This window comes from Kogia breviceps, chromosome 6 (genome assembly GCF_026419965.1).
Source record: "Kogia breviceps isolate mKogBre1 chromosome 6, mKogBre1 haplotype 1, whole genome shotgun sequence".
In the NCBI taxonomy this organism is placed as follows: domain Eukaryota; kingdom Metazoa; phylum Chordata; class Mammalia; order Artiodactyla; family Physeteridae; genus Kogia; species Kogia breviceps.
Genome location: NC_081315.1, coordinates 57,716,995 through 57,741,030, shown reverse-complemented (window position 1 = coordinate 57,741,030; position 24,036 = coordinate 57,716,995). Strand labels below are relative to the sequence as shown.

Below are 24,036 nucleotides of genomic sequence, written 5' to 3'. Positions count from 1 at the left end.
CCCATTTAGAGAAGTTTTTTAGCATTTGTGTAGAGCTGGTTTGGTGGTGCTGAATTCTCTTAGCTTTTGTTTGTTTGTAAAACTTTTGATTTCTCCATCAAACCTGAATGAGATCCTTGCTGGGTAGAGTAATCTTGGTTGTAGGTTCTTCCCTTTCACCACTTTAAGTATATCATGCCGCTCCCTTCTGGCTTGTAGAGTTTCTGCTGAGAAATCAGCTGTTAGCCTTATGGGAGTTCCCTTGTGTGTTATTTGTTGTTTTTCCCTTGTTGCTTTGAATAATTTTTCTTTGTCTTTCATTTTTGTCAGTTTGATGACTGCGTGTCTCTGCATGTTTCTCCCTGGGTTTATCCTGCCTGGGACTCTCTGCGCTTCCTGGACTTAGGTGGCTATTTCCTTTCCCATGTTAGGGAAGTTTTCTACTATAAGCTCTTCAAATATTTTCTCGGGTCCTTTCTCTCTCTCTTCTCCTTCCACCCTTCCAGGACCCATAATGCAAATGTTGGTGTGTTTAATGTTGTCCAGAGGCCTCTTAGCCTGTCTTCATTTCTTTTCATTCTTTTTTCTTTATTCTGTTCTGTGGCAGTGAATTCCACCATTCTGTTTTCCAGGTCACTTATCCATTCTTCTGCCTCAGTTATTCTGCTATTGATTCCTTCTTGTGTATTTTTCATTTCAGTTATTTTATTGTTCATCTCTGTTTGTTTGTTCTTTAATTCTTCTAGGTGTTTGTTAAACATTTCTTGTATCTTCTCAATCTTTTTCTCCATTCTTTTTCCAACATCCTGGATCATCTTCTCTATCACCATTCTGAATTCTTTTTCTGAAAGGTTGCCTATCTCCACTTCATTTAGTTGTTTTACCTTGTTCCTTCATCTGGTACATAGTCCTCTGCCTTTTTATTTTGTCTATCTTTCCGCAAATGTGGTTTTCGTTCCACAGGCTGCAGGATTCTAGTTCTTGTTTCTGATGTGTCTGACTTTTCTTTCGTATTTACATTCTCTAAAATTATTTACATTCTCTTCAGTCTCTGCCTTTGTAAGTGCAAGTGTCTATCATACAAACTTACCAAAATGTTCTCATTTTTTAAATTTTAAGTTCATTTGTTATTCACTAAGACAGATGGGGAAATGATTTGATTTAGAATAAGAGCCTGATAAATAAGTGGACATTAAATATGTATATGTTGAATTGAACTTGATATGTTTTTCATCATATATGACAGTGATTCAAACTGCCCCAGTGCTCTATGGTATCATTCCCTTTGATAAGGGATAAATTAGGCAAGTTGTTGCATCATTGTTAAATCAGTTTCTGGTCTTTTGAAATTCTATGCCTAACATATTTTTAGATCCTAAAAAAAAAAAAGAAATCAGGACCTAATCACAGATTTTAGTACATTTTCTGTTTTACCATCTTTTTCTGCATTTGTATCCTCCTTCATCTCTTATGCTTCTATGTTATTCTTTAATATTTTAAAAAGTTAAAAGTAGCAAATTACAGCATTATTACAGCAGTGATTATTGCAGGAGTAGAACAGTGCTGTTGGTCACCCCATTATTAATTTGTGGTTACATAATAGCATGGCATTTTCTTTTTTTACCCTGTTGTCAGATACTCATCAAACTTCACATGTTTTGTGTTATGTTAAAAATTTATCAATGAGAAATTATTTTTTATTCTCTCAAACCAAAATAACTCCTAGATGATTGCCTTTAAAATTTAATATCTTTAAGTGAAAGTCTTTTGATAGGAAAATGAGCCATCAGAAATATTTTCAAGATTATACAGCAAGTCAGAGGCTAAGCTCAAAATTAAAATCTTGTGATTGACAACAAGTATTTTGTGTGTGTGTATGTCATACGCGGCCCTCTCACTGTTGTGGCCTCTCCCGTTGTGGAGCACAGGCTCCGGATGGCGCAGGCTCAGCAGCCATGGCTCACGGGCCTAGCCGCTCCGCGGCATGTGGGATCTTCCCAGACCGGGGCACGAACCCACGTCCCCTGCATCGGCAGGTGGACTCTCAACCACTGCACCACCAAGGAAGCCCACAAACAGTATTTTTTAGAGGTTGACAAAACTTAGCATACTTATTAGAGAGTAGCTTAAATGCTTCTAGCCCCTCCTCAGTTTCTGCTGCCACATTTATTCTAGGTTCACTGTGGCCATGTCAGCATTTGTACTCCACTCTCCCATGATTTAATACTATCCTCATTCAGGTGTCAACAACTGAAATGGGCACTTGGCCTCACACACATTCAAAACTGTTGCCAGCATCAGTATTAAATCTTGTGCTTCCAAACCCTAAGTTACTGGAACTACTCAGGTTTGGTATGAAAAGTTGTCATTTATAATGCAGAATGTATCATTAAACTTGAAGTGTTCTTCACACTCATCACATTTAATGCTACCTAGTTAAAAAATAGTAAATCATGTTGGTTTGAAACAAAATCAGATAAGCTAGTATTGCAGTATTAGATAAAACATTTCTTTATTTTCAAAGTGTTTTAAATTTTTCATTATTTTAAAGGAAAGATTGTTTAACCTGTAAGTGAAAGATTTCTAAAATGAAATACTGAATAGATTTTTAATACCACATCTAAGCAATTTTCTAATAGCTTCACAGTCTCAGCCAATAGAAACAACTGGAAAAACATGCAGGAAGCTTCAGAACAGACTGGAAAGCTTGCAGACTCTGGTAGAAGATTTACAGATGAAGAACCAAGGTACAGTGTACATTTTTGGAGAGATCTTCCTTGTTCAAAAGAATACTCACCTTGCTTTCATGTTAAGCCTCTTATCTGTAGTCCCACTGAAAAGGATCTTGAACAAGAAATTCAGAAACCTTAGTCAAAATATGAGTGTCTTAACCATGCCTAATGCCTGGATTAATAGAGTGACCTTGGGCAGGTCACTTTAGCCCTGCTCTCCTCTTTCATCTAATAGGGATGATAAAAAGGCTGACTAGCCTGCAATAGAACACATGTTTTGAGTGGCTGATTTCACATGAGACTTTCCCATACACTGTCTTTCTTGTCCCTGTTAGGTCTGTAGATGAGAATTTGTATGGCAGTAGCCAAGACAAGTTTGCAGTTAATAGCCAGAAAACAAAACAACAGTATTTAACCTTATCGAGGATTTAAATTAGCATGGGTATAGGAGACTGTGCCACCCAATGAATCACTAAATAAAAACATAAACTGGGGCTTCCCTAGTGGCGCAGTGGTTGAGAATCCGCCTGCCGATGCAGGGGACACGGGTTCGTGCCCCGGTCCGGGAAGATCCCACATGCCGCGGAGCGGCTGGGCCCGTGAGCCATGGCCGCTGAGCCTGCGCGTCCGGAGCCTGTGCTCCGCAACGGGAGAGGCTACAACAGTGAGAGGCCCGCATATCACAAAAAAAAAAAAAAAAAAGATAAACTGCATATAAATATACTGAAGCAAAAATAAATAATAAATGAAAAAATTTTTTTAATTAAAAAAATATATACTGAAGCTATCTGAATGAGAAACTGTTGTACTCTGCAGATGATAGACAACTTTGGGGGCATAAATTCTAAGTGGATGTTCCCATGGATTTGGGAGGCTGTCATGTTTTATGATTTCCTGACATGAATCCAGGAGCCTTTGTCAGAAAGAAATTAATTTTGGAGGATACATGTTATTCTCCTTTCATCTTCCATCTCTAGAGAATATAAGTTGATAGATGGAGGATAAAAAATAATTTTCTAAGAATAAATCCTTTTAAAATAAATTTAACCTTATTAATAATAATAGTTGTTATTAGCATTTATTGAGCACTTACAGCTATGTGCCAGGCCCTGTACTCAGTGTCTTACTAATTAGCTTCACAACACTGGGATGTGGGTGCTAATATTATGTCATTTGGTGATGAGGAAGCTGAAGAATCACAATCAGTCAATAAGTTTTAAGTCACACAATGAGTAGTAGAGCTGGGACTTGATCTCTACAATTTCTGACTCCAAAATGCACATTTTTTAATGTACTAAAGCTATACAACATTGTTACTAAAGAAAATTAACAAATTCTTTATGATAACTCCAGATACCTGCATATATAAACATAAAAAAAAATGTTTGATTTTAAGTTTATCGTAACTTTTTTAAGGAAGATGCATTCTTATTGGCCTCACTTTTATTCACACTTTGACTTATATTTTCTGACTTTATCTGAGTAATCCTACCATGTAATAATCCAAATGGAAAACATGTTGTATTTGTTTAAAAAAACTTTTAAAAAGTTTTTTTAGACAAATACTTTTTATTGGATGCATTGTCTGGATGGTGTGTGTCTTGGAAATTCTGCAATAGGTATTTTGGAGAGAATTTGGGGAACATTTATCAAAATTTAAAGTGCATGTATTCTTTTACCCAGATACTCTACTTTCTAGCAATTTATTCTGCAAGGAAAAATTGTACATACAAAAGTCTGAAGTATTTCCTATAGCATGTTCATAAACAAAAATAAGAAACAACTTTTAAAAATTTATTTACTAACATGGTGCATCCACACAGTGGAATACTGTGCAGTCATAACAAATCATGAGCTGAACTGGAAAGATGTTGACATTTTGTTAAGTGAATAAAAGCAAGCTACAGAACAATTTATATCACATATTTCCATTGTGTAAAGAAGAAAACTCTGTGTGTGTGTGTGTGTGTGTGTGTGTGTGTGTGTGTGTGTGTGTGTACATGTGAAGATACTCCCTGACAGGTTTACAGTGATGACCTGGGATGGGGAGGTTCAACAGATTGAGGGAACAAAAACAAACAATGACCTTTACCCCTCTTTGTACCCTTCTGAGGTGTTCAAATTATTTACAATTAGTATGTATTACTTCTGTAACAATAATTATCATGTTCATTTATTTATTGGCTGTGCTGCACAGCTTGTGACATCTTAGTTCCCTGACCAGGGATTGAACCCATACCCTCAGCAGTGAAAGAGCAGAGTCCTAACCACTGGACCACCAGGGAATTCTCTAGCAAAGATTTACCCTTAGCTCTGTTTCAAAATTTCAGTCTTTTAAAAAATATGCTACTTTGCAATTTTTGAGAATTTATTGAGCTCAGGATGTATCTATTCTGTGGTAGCAAGCTGACCTTTTAAGAAGCGCATAATAGAATTTAAAGCCTGAGTAATGTTGCTTTTCTAACTTTGCTTTATCACCATTTTCAGCAATGTCTTCAATGATCAGAAATCAAGGAAAGAGGATATAGAAAGTGAAAGACCAGGAAAAAAATGTTACTAAAATGATACATTGCTTGCCTATTCTTTACAGAGAGATGATGCCTAATTAATTGTGGTGTTACTTATAATTAGTGCCCTGTATACTTTTTTCTTTTTATGTGAAAATTTAATAAAAGATACCCTGTCCTGTAAACTCTATTTTGAAATAAACTAGTCTTGAGTGCTCTCAGTAAAACTTAAAAGCAGTACTAGCTAGATGCAGAAGTACCTTATAGGTGTTATTTTGTGCTAATACCAGTGTGTTGGAATAATCACGTGTTTTTTTGTTGCCTTTAATGGTGCTGAGGCAATAGTCTTCTTTTTTTCTTTCAGCTTAAAATGCTTCTTTCACATGAAATTGAAAGATGGGGTATAATGCCCAGAACAGGAGGACAAACTCCAAGGTACTGACCAGGATTCCTTCTGTGACCCTGAACTCCCTGTTTGTTCTGTCAATATCAGTGAATGTAATCACATAACTAAACATTGTGGCCCGTAATCAAAACTTTTAGAAAAGCTTCTTTTTACATATTAATAACTAGGAAGCAAGAGAGAAAAAGTCTGTTATTCTTCAGCCAGTGGGTAACTTCTGCAAATTGAATAGATTCAGTCTGCCTTAATTAGAGTTTAGTAAGTTAGTGGGGTTTGTATGTGGAGTGTTTTCCAACACCAGTAACCAATTCTCTGTGGATACCAACTGGGTGTCTATGAGTCAATTCCATTCTGACACTAACTACCCAGTTAGTGTCGGATTCTACAGATTTAAGGGCTCAGTCCCACAAGACTGCCCCTACTTCAGACACCAGTCGCAAGTCCCGGGCCACCTATACTTTTTGACTGACTGGCTATAAATTGGGGGTTCCCACATCCCCCTCTAAAGTTTCAATAATTTTCTAGAGCTGATCATGGAATTCAGGAAAGTGCTTTACTTACTATTACAGTTTATCATAAAGGCTATAACTCAGGAACAGCCAAATGGAAGAGATGCACAGAGCAAGGTATGGGGTGGAGGTGTGGAGCTTCCATGCCCTCTCAGGGCTCCCGGCAACTTGTGTTCGCCAACCCAGAAGCTCATTAAATCTCACCATTTGAGACTTTATAGAGCTGCTTCTCCAGCCCCGCCCCCCATCCTGGAGATCAGAGTGTGGCACTGGAAGTTGCAAGCCTCGGATCACTTGGTCTTTCCAGTGACCAGCCCCGGCCTGAGGCTATCTAGGGGCCCCATCTAAGTCACCTCACTAGCAGAAGCTCAGGCGTGATCTAAAGGGCCTCATTATGAATAACAAGATACTCCTGTCTCTCGGGAAATTCCCAGGGTTTGAAGAGCTCTGTGCCAGGAACAAAGACCAAATATATTTATGATACTACAGGATGTGAACCAAATAAGAGGAGAGCAGAACAGATACAAAAATGTTTACATTGTGCCAAAGATAACAGGAACAGTGTAACAGAAGCCAACCTGTCCAAAAAAGCCTGTACTCCTGTTCCATAGTACACAGCAGTTTGTGGTGCTTTCTGGCCCAAAGTTTTAGTGGGGTCTCTCCTCACTTTATTTCCCCTTCCACAGGCTGGTTACAGAGGACAGTGAGGTCCTAGGGGATGGAGGAGCCACAGGACAGGAGCCTGGGTGATGTCTTGCAAGGAAAGCCGCCCTCCCACCAGGAGCACCCACTGCCGTTTAGTGAGGGAGAAGTAAGCTGCTGTCGTTGCAGCCTTCTTACACGCTGGGGTCTGTGACAGCGGGTGGCGCGCAGGGTAACCAGTGCAGATGACACGCTAAGTAGGGCGTTAAGTTACCACCACAGCCCTCATGCTTCTCCCTCTAAGCACATCTGATTTTAAATAACAAGTTGTAAAAATGTAAAGTTTAGTATTATATGTTATCTCTTAAATCAGTTGGCTTTACTGAAAGATTTTTATTTTATCAGGTAATGATAAAATGGCTAATGATAGAACTTTAAACAGATTTTGACTGTAAATTGTTTTACCTTTAGTTTGACCTAATAGAAATGCTTGGGCGTTCTGTACAGTAATGGTAAATGCCTTCTGAAGACCTCACTGGTAGAATATAAAATTCATTGTGAAGTCTGTAGAAAACATATGTGAATTTAACACAAAAGTGCTATGAGCCAAAAAACAGTTCTTAAAGCACTTTCTAACACTATTTTCAGTTGGGTTTAGGCTCTTTTCAGCAAAGACCATCTATAACCAGGATTAAACGTTGTTTTGCCAATAGGTGTTACACTTATTAAAAGTTATTTTAATATAGAATTAATTTTCAAGTACAGGCATGTATAATATCCCTCCAAACAAAGGTAAAGTTTTAAAAGAAATATTCTAAAACTTTTTCTCTAAAGGAAGAACAGATTCTGTGCCTCTTGATGTTTGCTTTTTTTCTGTGTCATTAGTGGAGAAAATATTAGTATTTTATTTTACGTCTAAGCTATTATGGTACTAAGATTTATACAAATAATTCAGACATTTAATAAAGATGTTAAAACTCGGGTTTTATTATTTTTTTCAGTTATAATGGCAAAGTTTAAATGTTTACTTCTTCCCAGAGCAAAGATGTACTTCCGTATCACTCTCCTGTTATAATTTTGTTAGCTACTGGCATGAAGGGAGAGGGAAGAGGGTGAAATGACTGCTATGGGGCAGTCCCATCTGTCAGCCCAGAGCTGCTGTGAGAGGAGGGGCCGTGGGGAGAGACGGTCCTGCAGGAGACCCGTGAGGAAATGACGGGCGTGTCCCACCCTGCAGTCCGCGGGGCCTGTAGCTCCCAGCTCTCTAAGAGGTGTCATTCAGGCCACCTTGCTCAGCCTGTACCCTATCCCCCTTCCTGTTCTTTCCTCTTGGGCTGCTCCTGCTAACAGGCTCTGATTAGGCCCCTTGTTTGTACACCAGCCGTTGATCATTAAGACAAAAACATACTTGCTACCCTCAAACCACACATGGCAAGTAAAATCAAGCAAAAAAACATTGGGAAGTCTTAATGCATTACCTTATATCCTGGCTAATCACACCTAGTGACCAGATATTTTCTAATCACAGTTCCATGCGATGTTAACGATTTTTAAATATAAAGTGTGTATGATTAAAGAGAGCATTTCTCCAGCTGTACCAGTACAAAATCTCCTTTTGAATAAGGCGTGTTTTACTCCCCTGGTTCAAGAATCGCCCAAAGGCTCAAGCCTGAACCCTCTGCAGCTGGTTAGTTTCTGTGCTCTGTGACCAGTGCACATCTGAAGTTTAGCCAAGCCCTCCTCAAGACCACCAAGCCCTAAAGTAATGATGGATCAGTAAAAAAATCCATCCATCAGTGCCACAGGAAAAAAAAGTCCATGCTCAATGGAAGCATTATCTACACATTAGACAAAAGCCACTAGCAAATCTGAAACAACTCTGATGGCTAGACTGGAAGTTTCACTTCCTTTGTTTTAAATTATTCAGGGTGCTCCACAACCTAAGCCTCTTCCATGTTCTGCAATAGCCTCTTCGATACTTTGCAGATTGAATCAGTGAATCCCCCACCACTTGTGAACCACTTTATCCTCATGGCCAGTCTCTAAGAATCTATTGCTGCATTCTTCCCAACGGATAACTTCCCCATTCTCTACTACCACAAACTTCCATTCCACCACTGTGTCTGCCGGCAGGGGCACAGAACGAGACCAGAGCCCGTCCTTGCTAGACTGGAGTGGGATGTAAGTGTTCCATCTCCCAAGACTCTCATGGTCTCCAGTTACTGCAAGGCATTGCACACCAGTGCGTGTGATATAATGGACCTGGAAGCTGACACTAACCTGATGAGACTCTGGAGACACTGTTCCTACCCTTTTTGGTTTCACATCCACTTCCTGACCTCTTGCTTCCACAAGAGTGCTTCTGTCATAGTCCTCTCCCTGCTTAGAGCTTAACACTGGAGATTCAAGACTGCCACCCAAACCAACATCGCCCCAAGATGAGCACCGGGTCACCATCTCCCAGTCCACGTGGTCAGCCCGTGCCCGACTGTCCAACTGTGCAAGGCTCACTTCTTCTTTCGCTCTGTCCAGGAGCAGGTTGCTAGAAGGCAACTTCTCTGCCAGATGTGGATCTGCTTGAGCAGTTTTCTCTTGGCCTTTTTGGAATCCCCATTCTCCTATAGGAGATCCAAGGCTTTCGTTTCTTGAAACGTCAGAGTAACTTCTAGAGTTACCAGTCTCAGAGGTAGCTAGAGATTGTGTGTCTGGTAATTGTCCAGAAGGAACATGTGCTCTTGAATTGTCATGGTTACTGCCTTCTCCAGAAGGACTCTGCAGTCTCCATGCTGCTTCCTGCAGGTCACCAGGGCCTTTAGTCCTAGAAACCAAACATCCATTGCTTTCTTGAAGATGCTCTAAAAAACAAAAGGAAAAGTGTAATAGTGTTGTGCAGTTCATGTGAGAAAAAAGTTAAGTTAGGCTGAGAAAATAGTTTTAGTTTTTAAAGACTTTGCTGCTAATCTATCTGCAGTTCACAAAATTGGTCTCTATTAAAATCAAGTACTTAATTACCTGGTGTGTTCCCAACTGTGCTCTAAGAATATACAGGCATATCCAGTAATAAAAGGCACATCCAGGATTGTCAGTATACCAGCACAAGAGTGTAAACGAGGTGGCAAGCTGTGGAGGCAGAAGTGTAACCCTGACATGGTCCTGGATCTCTGCAGTCCAGGCCGTACTGGCATGCAACCAAGTCAAGTTGTTTGGCTGCTATCATCAAAAAATGTCCAGCCTGTGTGACGAAGAGCTGCACGGTTACCCTGCAAACCAGATGAGTACACTTGTACTCCCAGGAACTGCGTGCAGGTCAGGGATTAGCTCTCACAGATGCGGGCAGGTCAGCAGCAGCTGTCACTGTGGGAGAATACAAAGGACAGCAGTGCATGGCTGGGCAAGAGTTGGGGAGGAGGGTGGGGAGGAGGGCTGGATTCGCCTTGCACACCCCATGTGCATTAGGAACCTCTTCAACAAAACACAGGCATCTTATATCCCCTCCCATTGCATACTTTAAAAATATATTTTCTTGGGACTTCCCTGGTGGCACAGTGGTTAAGAATCCGCCTGCCAACGCTGGGGACACGGATTCGATCCCTGGTCTGGGAAGATCCCGCATGCCGTGGAGCAACTAAGCCCGTGTGCCGCAACTACTGAGCCGGTGCTCTGCAAGAAGAGAAGCCACCGCAATGAGAAGCCCGCGCACAGCAGTGAAGAGTAGCCCCCACTTGCCGCAACTAGAGAAAGCCGGCGCGAAGCAACGAAGACCCAACACAGCCAAAAATAAATAAATTACGAATAAATAAATAAAAATATATTTTCTTAATACTACACAATCCAAGCTCCCTAAAGACTCAGTTTCCTTCTTGGCCACCTCACTGATAGTCCAAATAGCCCCCTACAACAGGGGTCCCCAACCCCCGGGGCGAAACCGGTAGGTAGCCGTCAGTCCTCTGCCTGTTAGGAACCCGCGGCCCAGCAGGAGGTGAGAGGCGGGGAGCAAGCGAAGCTGCCTCTGCCGCCCCCCATCGCTCGCATTACCGCCTGCACCACCCTCTCACTCCGCCCCCTTCCGTGGAAAAACGGTATTCCACGAAACCTATCCCTGGTGCCTAAAAGGTCGGGGACCGCTGCCGTAGCTACAAGATCTTATTCTCCAAAACCATACAATCAGCATATGGAGATGGGGGGGGGGTGGCGGTGGGAAGAGGGTGGTCTTGTTTAATTTTGTCTCTTTTTAATGGTGGTGTTGGAAGTGAGACGTAAACAAATATTACTCTGAATCCCCAATCTTTCGACCTGAAACGTGAGTTAGGCTTTCAGGAAAAGAAGATAAATGAGCTCTCTGCAGGAGAGGCACAGGGGCAGATTTTCAAGTGGCTACACATGAATGCCACTCCACTAAAGTTTACAGATGTCATTTTCACCACTAGGCTGGAGTCCAGGCATGGGCACCTTGCCAAGGGAGGGCGCTGGAAGGTAAGGTTCTCTGCCAGTGCTCTTCCTTTGCCTAGTACACAGGGTCTAAAGTATAGAGATGGAAACCTAGATGTCAATTGTACTCGTCGGAGTACAATTAAGTGTCTCTTCCCTGGGGTTTCAGACAACCGTGCACTGTTCGGGTGAGCGTGGGGGAGGGCCGACAGCTCCGAAATGGTCGGCCATGGAGCAGCCCCAGGGCTTCAGCCGAAGCCTTCAGGGCCAGAGTCCAACCTGAACTTTGCCTCCCCGACAGAAGCTTCCAGATAGCAGGGGCTGCTCGCTGCGCCGGTGTTCCCAAACATGGCTCTTCCATGGGGTGAGGGATGGGAGGACATGAGCCTATGGGATTGGGACCGAGACAGTGTCCCTGCTCAGACGGAAATTGGAGAGGGTCGTGGGATCTCCGAACCCTAAGCACCCCTTTCCGAAGGCCCGGGAGGGGCGCCGCCGCTGCAGCCGCCCGCACTGCACCAAGAGCCGCCAAGCGGAGGAGCCCATCCCCGCCGGAGGAGCAGGGGCAGGTCCTCAGGGGCGGGCGCCGAGGGCAGCGACTCAGCGGGGCGCAGGCCTGGGACAAACCGCCTGGGCATCCCCAGGGCCTAGGTGTAGGGCGAGAACCCCACCCGGCGCGTGCGCACCAGCCGCGGAACACGCGAGCCGCGGGGAGGGTCCTGCCCGGGTTAGGAGAAGCCAGCCCTCGGGAAACCTCCAGGTGGATTTCCGCCCTCTGCCCCCTCCCGCGGGTAACTTCAGAGCCTCCCGGCAGATATGCCCTCGAGACACAGGGAGGAAGAATACCTGGTTTGGTGACCAGCTCCCGCCTAGAAGGTCCAGGGCTCAGTCCGCCGCCACCACCCTGATCGTCTCCCGGAGCCGCAGCCTCCCCTGGAGAGGCGTCCTTCCCCTGCTCCGCATCCCCCTCCTTTCCCGTGTCCCGCAGCAACCAAACGAAAAGCGCTCCGGCCAGACCCCCTCCGACCAGCAGGGCGGACCAGACGGCGCCCATGACTGAGAGGCCGCAGCTGTGGGAGACGACGGAGACCGAGACGGGGGCTCGGGTCACGCAGGCAGAGCCACACCTACCCAGCCCGCTGCAGCCTTTTACGGTCCCCGGTGGCGGGCGCTCCCTCGCGGGGCCCAGCCCTCCGCGACCAAAACTCAACTTTCCCAGCCCCGCCCCACTCCCCGCCCCGGGGCTGCAGCCCCAGGTTCCGGCAAGGCGGACACGCGAGCGCCCTCCTTCTCCAACATTTTCCCTCCTCGACCCCGCCAGTCGCCGGGCAGGGTTCCAAGTGCGTCCCGCGCGCTTGACGAGTCCCAGGGCGCGAGGCTCCCGTGCGCAAACCCGCCGCCTTCTTTTCCTGCTCTGGCTGCAGCTCAGGTCCAGCCCTGCCTGGGACAGCGCCGGCCACCTCGGCGCCTCCTCCCCACAAACACTCAGTAGCAGTGCGGGCTGAGCTTCTGGCTCTTAGAGGAGGAAGAGGCCGATGTGCATCTGCGACACGCGAGGTTGCGGCGAGAGCGGAGGCGGGGCGGGAGAGGCAGCCGGGCCGGGTGGGTAGACCCATACAGCCGGCGCGTTGGAAGCTCCATTCCTCCGCCAGTTAGCTGCGCTTAACGTCCCCAAGCCTCCGCCTTCCCGCCTGTAAAAGGAAAGGATTGGACTAAGATCCATCCATCTGTAAATGCCAATCACCTTAACCGCCTCCAGTCATTGCTGAGGGTGCGTGGTTGTCGCAAAGTGCGCGCCCTCCTGACTGGACTGGATGTTGTGCAGACGCAAGCTCCTCCGGATGGGTTATTAATAAAAAATTGCGACCGTCTTTGTTAAATGCTGTCGGTGTGCCAGGTGTTTAATGTATGCATTTAATTTGATCCTCACAAAACAACAACAACCTGGGAACTAAGAATTCTACACATTTCTTTCTAAATTCACTCCTCTGCGGATCTGATGGCTTTACACGCCAACTTCAAGCTCACGGTTCCCATGTTTGTATCTGCAGGGCGAGCCTTTTCCTTGACCTACACGCTCCCACATCCAACTGCTAAGACCACAGCTGGAATGATTACTAAAATGGCTCCTCTGGTGAAACAAATCGTTCCAACGTGCCCCGGGCTCGAGCCTCGTTTGCAAAGTCAGGTACAGAGAGCAGTGGGAGTCCCTGGTGACTCTGCAGTGTTTGTATGGCGGGAGCTCGCTTCGGAAGGCTGAGGGGTGAACGTGGTGAGGGCTGTGAAGAAGGCCGACGCGGAGGGAGCCCTCTCCAGAGAACCCTGGAGGACAAGGAGAGGAATCGAACTGTCGCTTGAGAAGAGAACAAGGCCTAAGGGAAGCTCTTTCAGACGGAGAGACACGTGGGCACGTTTGTTCAGTTCTTCGGCAGGAGAGAGAGCCAGCCGAGACCTGGAGGAAGACGTGAGGAGGACGCGAAATCCTGGACGGGGATTGCGTGGGAAGGAGGAAGTCAAGAACACCAGCGGAAGGGGTGGCCTCGGAGGAAAGGAGGTGAGGAAACAGGCGTGGAAACAGAAAAGAAGGCGCAAAAGAAACATTTTGAGATACACAGGGCCCCGTGAGTGAGGTTAGCTCTCAGCTGAGTGAGAGAAAGGAAATCCAGGTGAGCTTCTAAGGAAAGCAGAGCAGGTAGGAAGGAAATGGCCGCTGGGGGAAGAAGTTGCCTTGGGAAATCCTGTGGGTCCTTCCGTCACAGGCTGGTTGCATCGCTCCCTTCCTGCCTTTCCCAGAGCCCGCACCTCCGTTCACCCCCCCCCCTCACCTGTCCAGACCTTACCATCCTCCCGCACCTCCCTCCCCTCTGGCTGTGATCCAGTCTGCAACCATTCCTGATTTAATTCTCCTAAAGCACAGTCCGGGGTAGGGTGTCTTCTCTGTCTACCAGACTAAATCCAACCCCATTTTGGCCTTCAAGGTCTCCCTGACACACGCCAACAACCTCTCCAGGCCTTTCTATTATGGTTCACCTGAACTCCAGCCAAATGGGGACTCTCCCGCGGGAGCCTTCTCTCATCGGTTTAGACGTTTTCCCAAAACCCACTTCCTTCCATGAACATTTCCCCAGCCCTCAATCCCACTCTTAGCCCCCAGCCCTCAAATGGATATGCCATTCTTTTCTTTGAACCCTGATTACATACTGTAACTCTGTTAGAGTAAAATACAAGGTTTTCTCTTATGGTATAATTATTTTTGTCGTTTATCTCATCCTCATATTAGATCATAAATCCTTTGAGGGCCAGAGTTTGATTATTCTTTGTATTCCCCAGAATACAAAGTTTGTTATGTAATAGGCCTTTTTATTGTCTTTGTTCATTGAATACCTAATACACACTGGCCCTAAGCTAAGTGCTTTATGAGGATTATCTCATGTTAAATCCCTGAGAGGAGTAATCCGCCCAAGGTCATACAGCTGGAATTTGAATCCAGTGTTCTGACCTCCCAGGACTCCTGCTTGAAACTCTAGCTACATTGAATCCTAATGCTTTTAAACCATGTCCAAATTTCAAAGCATATATTTTAGAAGTGAGTGTGCAAACCTGGATGTGTGATACCAGCGTATCCCTCTGGTAGTATTCCAATTTTTACGGTGAATTTCAGCCTCGCTCTTGGTTTGTAATTCCTCTCTCTGCAAGCCGTCACCTCATTAGGGAAATGTACTCACCACCAGCACCTGTCTGTTGCTGTCAAGCCTCTGGTTCCTGCTACTCCACATAATGTTAACCACAAGTCAAACCTTCTGCAAAGCAGTCACATTGGAGCTGCCCAGTTTCATATTTCATAGGGACATTTTCTGAGTGCAACTGTTTGCAAACCTCTGACTCATCTTAGTTCCAATATAGACTCCAGGCTGAGATCTCTTACGCTGAATGATGAAATCTTTAGAGCAAAGGAAAATCTGTGTCAGGAGAACAAGTTCACTATGTAGACAAGAATAAAGTTAGATTACTACTTTGTACCACGTAAAACGGTGGACTCCGGATAGAATAAAGTCCTGAATGTAAATGGTCAAAGTACTACTAATAGAACAAAATCCAAGAGACTCTCATTGTGATATTGCATAATGTAAGAGGCCAAAAAATTTCTTGACTTCATCAAAATAAGGCTGTCTCGTCAGTGAGGCTGCTATGGACAAAGTTAGCAGGTAGATCCAGATGCGGAGCAGATTTTCGTGTTGTTAGAACTGACAAGGCACTAATATGTAGATATAGGATGAACTCATACAAACTGATCCAAAAAATAATAATAACTTGACACAAGATCCAGTATAAAATGAACAAGGGATGCTTCTCCCCAGTGCCTGGAACATATAATAGGCACTCAGGGTAATTTTTGGTTGAATAAATGAATGACTAGCAAAAGATGCAAAAATGCTCAAATTCACTGGTAGGTAGATAAATGCAAATTAAAACAAGGATGTTACACCATTTTACATCCACCAGAAAGGCAAATATTAGAGAGGTGCAATGCTGCTGATGGGAGAGTAAACCGGTACAAACAATCTGGAGAACAATCTGGAAGAATTTTGTGAAAGTAAGTATGCATATACCCCATGACCAGCAATCCCACTCCTGAACATGTATGGCCAAGAGATTGCACAAGACTGTAAGGGGGCACATAGTGTTATTTGGGATAACCTTAAGTTCAAGGCCACCTGGCTGCCCATTGTGGGCAAATAATAAGTAAAATATGGTGGATGCCGATGAAATGCTATGAAGTCATTATAACAATGAACTTGATCTACACACAGCAATGTAATTAAATCTTAAATACATATTGGTGACTAAAAGGTAAGAAACTAATATCTCGCAAGTTGCACAGTCCGCCCCCCCCCCCCAAAAAAAAAGAGAGAGATTTGTGGCTTTCGCTCTTGAATAATGATGTGGACTGTCTAAGATTCACAGGAGACCTGCAAAGTTTTTTGAAAAACAATAGTGCAATAAACACTGCCAGCTTGGACTAAAATGGGGGTTGTCTAGAAAGGGGATAAGTGTATTTTGCATATGAGAGCAACATAAATAATTTGTGGCTAAAAGACAGACTGCGCTGGTCTTATACTATGGCCACACATTATTTGATATTCTTCCCTTCGAGGGAAATTTGGAGGAGTTCAGTTCTCCTCTTCTTGAAGGTGGGCTGTACTTAGCCACTTACTTCTAAGGAATAGAAGAATATGGCAGAAGTGGTGATGTGTGATTTCCAAGACTAGGTTATAAAAGGCATTGTGCTTCCTCCTTGCCTTCTCTTGGATCACATGCTATAGGGCCGACTTTTTCAACCTCAGCACTATTGATATTTTAGACAGGATTATTCTTTGTTGTGAGGGGATGCCTGTGCATTATGGGATGTTTAGCAGCATCCCTGGCCTCTACTCACTCAAAATTCCCAGAAATTGAATTGTTGTGTCAAAGGCTATATACATATGTACATATGTACACACACACACACAAAGTTGCTTATTTATTCTGTTGTGTTTTTTTAAGGCTTTGGATAGCCAAATTGCCCTTCAAAAAGTCTGTATCTTTTCCCACTTTCACAAGTTGAATATACACTTCTTTTTCTTTTTTTTTTTTTTTTTTTTTTTTTTTTTTTTTTTTTGCGGTATGCGGGCCTCTCACTGTTGTGGCCTCTCCCATTGCGGAGCACAGGCTCCGGACGCGCAGGCCTAGCGGCCATGGCTCACGGGCTTAGTTGCTCCGTGGCATGTGGGATCTTCCCGGACCAGGGCACGAACCCGTGTCCACTGCTTCGGCAGGCGGATTCTCAACCACTGCGCCACCAGGGAAGCCCCACGCTTCTTTTTCTTAGCATTTTTGCCAATATTAGTTTTGTCTTTAAAAAAATCTTTGCCAATTTGATAGACAAAAATTGATACCTTGTTTTAATTTTTTTTTTTATTGGTGACCTTGACCATTTAAGAAATGATTTGGTAGCTTCCCTGGTGACGCAGTGGTTGAGAGTCCGCCTGCCGATGCAGGGGACACGGGTTCGTGCCCCGGGTCCGGGAAGATCCCACGTGCCGCAGAGCGGCTGGGCCCGTGAGCCATGGCCGCTGAGCCTGCGCGTCGAGTCTGTGCTCCGCAACGGGAGAGGCCACAATAGTGAGACGCCCGCATACCGCAAAAAAAAAAAAGAAAAGAAAAAAAGAAATCATTTTGGTCTGTTTTATTTTTTTATGACTTAGCCCATTTTTTTCCTGCAGCATGAGCAAAAACATAGAACCTACTTTCTGTGCGAGCAGAGCAGGTGGCACTGCACATTCTGGTGTGGAGGACTGGAGAAGCCCTGCTTCCCTCGCCACCCCTCCGAGGCAGGAGCCCACTGTAGGAAATTCTTCCTTTAGAAATTCATTCCTTTGGTTCGTTCTCCCTCTAGATTTTAAAATATCAAGCAAATCCACTCTAAGGTATTGGCGACACATAAACTTTATTTTTGACACATTTTAACAGTTACCAGTACTTACAGTGCCATGGTTGGGTAGGTGGGTGGGATCGGGAAGCAGTTAAAAAATAATACCGGGGCTTCCCTGGTGGCGCAGTGGTTGAGAGTCCGCCTGCTGTTGCAGGGGACGTGGGTTCGTGCCCCGGTCCGGGAAGATCCCACATGCCGCGGAGCGGCTGGGCGAGTGAGCCTGCGCGTCCGGAGCCTGTGCTCCGCGGCGGGAGAGGCCACAGCAGTGAGAGGCCCGCGTACAGCAAAAATAATAATAATAATAATACTGAAAAGAGGAAGAAGACAAGAAACAGGGGATAATGGTCACCTCAAACTTTGCCCTCATCATAGTTTTGCTTAGGTATGTCCTTTTCTAGTCTACCTCACTCTTTCCCAAGAAGATAACTGTCAATTCTTAAAAATAATTTTTTGGGGGAAATTTGCCTCTTATGTTTTGGTGCTTCACCATTCCTGATATTCATCCATTCAGTCAATAAATGCATAGTCTGAGCCCCAACTATGTAGGACTCTAGGCACTCTGCAGGACACTAGGAAAAACCTATACATTCCCTGCCCTCATGAGCTTATACTCTAGTGAGGGAAACACACCATTAATGAGTAATCAAAGAAGATAACATGATGAATGATGGGTGATATAACGGCTATCAGTGAGGTTCCAGAACTGAGAATAATCTGCAACAGCTCTGTTGGCCTGTTGGTGCAGGAGTGGTGCAGGCATGACTTTGGAGGGGGAGGTTGAGAAAGAATTCTGACCTACGTTCACTTCAGTAACAGTTTGCTCTCATATACAAAATATACTTAGCCCCTTTCTAGACAACCTCCATTTTAGTCCAAGCTGGCAGGGTTTATTGCACTATAGTTCTTCAAAAAACTTTGCAGGTCTCCTGTGAATCTTAGACGGTCCACATCATTATTCAAGAGCCAAAACCACAAATCTCTTTTATTTGGGGCTGCAGCTTACGGGATCTTAGCTCCCCAGCCAGGGATTGAACCTGGGCCCCGGGCAGTGGAAGCACAGAGTCCTAACCACTGGACCGCCAGGGAATTCCCCACAAATATCTTGAAGATAAGCCCTTCTCTACCTTGAGAATATGCTGAAGAACCACATCCTCCAGTTTCTTAGATGCCTTGTTGTTTGACTAAAGCTGTGAGGCACACTTTTAAAAATTTCAGTAGAATTTTTGTCCGCCTAAATGTACTCTGAAGCATCATCTTTGAACTTTCAGAGGTCTTAACAAGGGATTTAACAATTATATCCTTGGATTCATCTTTAGACCATGTTTTCCTGGCATGTCCTTTTATGTGTCCTTTTGGATTTGATCTTTGCTACAAATCATTTCTTAATTTAAACATCGTTTGTCATCTGAGAGTCTAGGAGTTTATAAAACCATCAACTCCTGGTTGCTTTTGGTTAACTTGTCCCTTTGGCTTATCGATCTCCTCTTGCATTTTACTATAAGCAGCAAGAAACCAGGCGGTACCTTCAACACTCTGTATAAAAATCTCCTTAGTTACATCACCAGTTCATTAGGTAGTTTTTCTACTTTCCATGATACTTCAGGTGACAGTATGGATAAACTTCCTGCTATTACATAACAAGGAGACCACTTCTCTCAATTTCCAATTGCATTTACCTCATTTTCCTGCAAGCCTTCACCCACAGCCTCTTCACAGTCTATGAGACGTCTGCCAACAGTTTCTTCAAAGTTCTTCCAGTTTCAACTCACTTCTCAATCCTGCTCCTTTTCATATTTTACATTCTTGTTGTAGCATCCCACTTCCAGGCACAAAAATCTATTAGTTATCTATTGCTACATAACAAATCATCAGTAAATTTAATGGTTTAAAACAACAAACATTAGAGTCATTTTTATGGGTTAGGAATTCAGAAGCATCTTCTCTGAGTGGTTCTGACTCAGGATCTCTCATATGGTTGCAGTCAGGATGTCAGCAGTGGTTGCAATCTCATCTGAAGGCTTAATGGGGGCTGAAAGATCCACTTCCAAGATGTCTTTTCACATGGCTATTTGCAGAAGGCTTCAGTTCCTTGCCATGTGAGCCTTTCCACAGACAGCTCGAGTGTCCTCACAACACAGTAGCTAATCTCTCCCAAATGATTCAAGTGAGAACAAGGAGGAAGCCACAGTGTCTTTTATGATTGAGTCTCAGGATGACACCTCACTTCTTCCACGTTCTGTTCCTTAAAATCAAGTCTAGGTACAACCCACATTCAAGGGAAAAGGGGTTAGACACTGCATTTTGAAGACACATGTATCAAATAATTTGTGGACCTTTTTTTAAACAAACACAAACCTCCCCAATTAGGAAGTCCTTGGGATTGTCTAAAGTAATCTCATGTCTTGCAGCTATTGAACTGAGAAAGAAAAGGAAAGAAAAATGATCTTTAATTTGCTGAATCAAAACATCATTTGAATTCACAGCTTTGTAAGATCTCGTAGGTGAAGACAGAGTATAGATTGGGAAAGAGCGAGACCCTGAATGCTGAACTGTGAACATATGGGAATGTTCAGATGGCCTCAAGTTCCCTAAACTCCCAACCCTATGAAAATATGCTGCTCAGATCTCCTGTTGCAAGGAGTACAGATGACTGACGGACCCAGTTGCTACCCCTCTGGATCTTTCGCCCTCTCACTGGGGCCATACTCCCTTGGGCTGCTCCCAGCCAACGACAGAGCATGCAGAAGTGCCAAGGCAGGCCCATTTTAGCAAAATGTGAGACTCCTCCTCTTGGCGACTTTGACTTGAGGTCTCCCCATTGGCCAGGCCTTCATTTGAACTGTGCTGTAGTTCAAGACCAAATCTTCTTTTCCTTCCACAGGGATCACACATGCATTAGAACCTAAAGGCTCTCCCTATGTTCTGTTGCTCCCGCCCCAGTAAACCTCTCGAACATCTAATGCCCTTTTGCCATTTGCTCCCTGGCAGACCCAAACTGCTGCAGCCTTCCTTGTCAGAGAAATTCTCTCTACTCCCTCTGTGGTGAGGATTTTCCCACTTTGCGCGAAGACTCTGTAATGACCTTTGTGGAAATAGGCTGGCGGGAGGCTGGGGTAGCCAACTCTCTTTATTCTTCACCCCTAACATCCCTCACTGCTTTGAATGCTACCCATGTGCTAGAGGCAGCTTATCCTAGCTCACAAAAGCCAACTGTTAAATTTTCAGGAATTTAGCAAGTTGGTTGGTAAACACAGTCATTATTAAAACTTAAATAGACTTACAATTAAAATAAACTATATTAAAACTAAAGGTAACAGAACTCAAAACCTCATCTCTTCCTGGTTTTTAACACCTTTTTATTACTATCTATGCTCTTGAGGTTATTTACATCTATTATATTTGGGTGTTGGAAATAATATATAATGGTGTGCTACTTGCACTTCTCTTTGGATTTTGGAGGCCAGATTTAGATGTGCTGTTTCAGCTCATTTCTTTAGTAATCTGAGAGGTTGCTGGCTTTGAGGGCAGTCTGAAGCAAGAGAAGGCTTTCAGCTGGTCCAGAAATCTCTGCCCTCTGATCCAATGAATCCAACGTGCTCGAAGCACCTGTAGCACAGAGAGCTGCTGAATGGAGCTTTGGCATGTCCAGAAAGGCGAATCAGAGCACAGGCCCCCAGGGCTTTGCAGCTGAGCCAGGAGCTCTGTGGCATGTAACTGTTCTCCTTTAGAGACTCCAATCTCCGTTTGTTGCTTGGCACCAATACGGCAGCCTGATCATGAGACCTTAGGTAACCAAGCAACTGGTGCCCATCGTCGACCAAGGTCATCTGGTCCACTAAGCCATAAAGTCTGCTAACATTTAGTGTGTGTGCACAGCGCCAGGCTGTGTTCTAAGCACTTTACTGGTAACATACCCTTTAATCCCCACCACAATTCTGGGAGATAGTACTGTTATTATTGCTACTATCCTTACTTTAGATGAGAAAACTGAAGCAGAGAGAGGATAAGCAACTTGCCCCATAGTCATATAGCTAATAAGTAGCAGAGCTTGGTTTGAATCCAGGCCCTACTGCTCCAAAGTCCACACATGTAATTACCAAATTATTTTGCTTCTCGTAATCAAGTGAAAGTTTTCTCTTTAGGACTGGGCTTGACCAGGAATTGAAGACAGAACAAATTGCACGGTGTGCCCGCTCCTACCACACTGCCATCTTCCTCAGCCTACACATCTGACCTGGGGACATTCTCTAACTCCAGGTGACGAAACAGACAACCTCCACTATATGATGGCAGCAGCCACAGGTGGACTGCCACGACACTGTAGCCCAACTCAAGGGTGGCCCTGAAGAACAGCTGAGAAGGGGAATTTTCCAGTAGACAGAAATGTAAGCATTTCATCCCGTTGACCACTTTGTCTGAAACGAGAAATGGGCTGAGGTGCATGTCACCAACTCAGCAGCTGATGGCTTAGCTTAGTAGCCAGAGACTTGGAAGGATCAAGAATGCAGGGATAGTGACAAAGAGATTTGGGAGAAGAGGTATACAGGCGATCGCTCAGAATGGATCCAGAGTATGAGAGTATCTGGTTCTTTGTGAATACCCACCAAAAGACCTCTACTGTAGAGGAAGTGCTCAATAATCAGGTGGAAAATTTGACCTAGCCTCTGCATGCCAGCCCGCTTCTTTCTCCAGAAGTTCCAATGTTGCCCAGTGATCTCATGAGCAAAGTGGGCATGGAGGCAGAAATGCAGGCTCCACATGGGTTCAGCAACTTGGATTTCCCCTCACGAAGGCTGACCTGGCTACTGCTTCTGTGGAATAATTGTCCAGTAATTAAAACCAAACTTGAGTTCCTGATATGAATTAGGCTTGAATGTAACAAAGCCAGGAACAATGTGTCCAGGGAAAGAAATGAATTCTCTCCAGACCACCACCACCACCATCTTGGCTCAGCACTGGAATGTCAGAATCCTGCCCCAGCTTGCCTGGTAGAACTGGATGCCTCCTCTGGGCTCACAGGCTTTGGGGCTCCCATGGGCTACCATGAGGGCATGTATGACCAGTTGAAACAGCAAGGGAGTCAGAGGAAAGTGGCCTGATTAGACTAGCAACCTATTCTGCAATTGGATTGCTTTCCTGCTTAACAAACTTTTGCCCACACCAACATTCCTACACTTCCTGCATGCTCATTCACCACCATGATATCCCACTCAACACTGAAACTCATTTCACAGCAATGGCTGACACCATGGGTTCTTTGCTTCTGTCATGTACTCCATCACCCTAATGTGTCCAGATGCATAGAGTGTATAGTAAAGACTCACAGCCTACAGATTATTGAAATGGGATCATGACAGACCCAGAAGATGAAAGGTCGTACATCACCCAGAGATTCTGTATTTGAAGACAAATACTATAACTGATAAAACTTGGGGATCCAATATCCTTTTAATAAATTCCTTTTGATTAAATTATTTGGAGTGTATTTCAGAGGGAAAGATCTGGAAGGATGCATTCCAATGAGTAAAGAGAGGTTACTGCTGACTCTATAGGAAGTATTTGTATTTTCCACATTCTTTTTTTTTTTTTTTTTTTTTTTTTTTGCGGTACGCAGCCCTCTCTGTGTTGTGGTCTCTCCCCTTGCGGAGCAAAGGCTCCGGACGTGCAGGCTCCGCGGCCATGGCTCACAGGCCCAACCGCTCCGCGGCATGTGGGATCTTCCCGGACCGGGGCACGAACCCGTGTCCCCTGCATCAGCGGGCGGATTCTCAACCACTGCGCCACCAGGGAAGCCCTACATTCTTTTTGTTAGTCTATATTTTCTACTTTTCCTAACATGCGCATTAACATGTTAAAAAAATAATTTTTAAAAATTTAATGTAAAAATATGTCATCTTGAGTTTCCATTAAACTTTATGACCCATGACCTTATATTACAGGTACACATTTATTATCAAGATTAACATGCTGGGCTTCCCTGGTGGCGCAGTGGTTGAGAGTCCGCCTGCCGATGTGGGGGACACGGGTTCGTGTCCTGGTCCGGGAAGATCCCACATGCCGCAGAGAGGCTGGGCCCGTGAGTCATGGCCGCTGAGCCTGTGCGTCCGGAGCCTGTGCTCCGCAACGGGAGAGGGAGGCCACAACAGTGAGAGGCCCGCTTACCGCAAAAAAAAAAAAAAAAAAAAAAAAAAAAAAAAAAAAAAGATTAACATGCCAAAAAACCCTCAGTAAGCTTAATTCAAAATGAAAGAAAATTATATTGTAAAGAAAGAGTAAAGGAGCTATTCACTCAAAACCAGGGAAAATAATACTCTGGGAAAATGAAATAGAGCAATTCTGCTTTTTTATGGTTTTATTTATTTTT

General features: G+C 44.3%; 2 protein-coding genes across 3 annotated transcripts in view; one reads left to right on the top strand and one right to left on the bottom strand.

The window, feature by feature from the left end:
• CCDC158 (coiled-coil domain containing 158) overlaps positions 1-5,621 on the top strand; it is an 86,200-nt gene extending 80,579 nt beyond the window's left edge. The window contains exon 21 of the mRNA XM_067035854.1: positions 5,583-5,621. Coding sequence (XP_066891955.1) covers positions 5,583-5,587 — 5 coding nt within the window. The 3' untranslated portion in view covers positions 5,588-5,621. The remainder of the gene's footprint in view (positions 1-5,582) is intronic.
• Positions 5,622-7,730: 2,109 nt separating this feature from the next.
• STBD1 (starch binding domain 1) lies at positions 7,731-12,868 on the bottom strand. 2 transcript variants are annotated; one of them, XM_067035853.1, is made up of 3 exons: positions 12,598-12,868; positions 12,047-12,270; positions 7,731-9,627 (listed from the first exon to the last, which is right to left on the bottom strand). In XM_067035853.1, the coding sequence occupies exons 2-3, from the start codon at positions 12,252-12,254 to the stop codon at positions 8,765-8,767; spliced, it is 1,071 nt and encodes a 356-aa protein (XP_066891954.1). In that variant the 5' UTR covers positions 12,255-12,270; positions 12,598-12,868; the 3' UTR covers positions 7,731-8,764. The 2 variants fall into 2 exon arrangements, with proteins under 2 accessions (XP_066891954.1, XP_058922858.1); XM_059066875.2 differs by lacking the exon at positions 12,598-12,868 and having other exon boundaries at positions 12,047-12,588.
• Between the last annotated feature and the right edge of the window lie 11,168 nt (positions 12,869-24,036).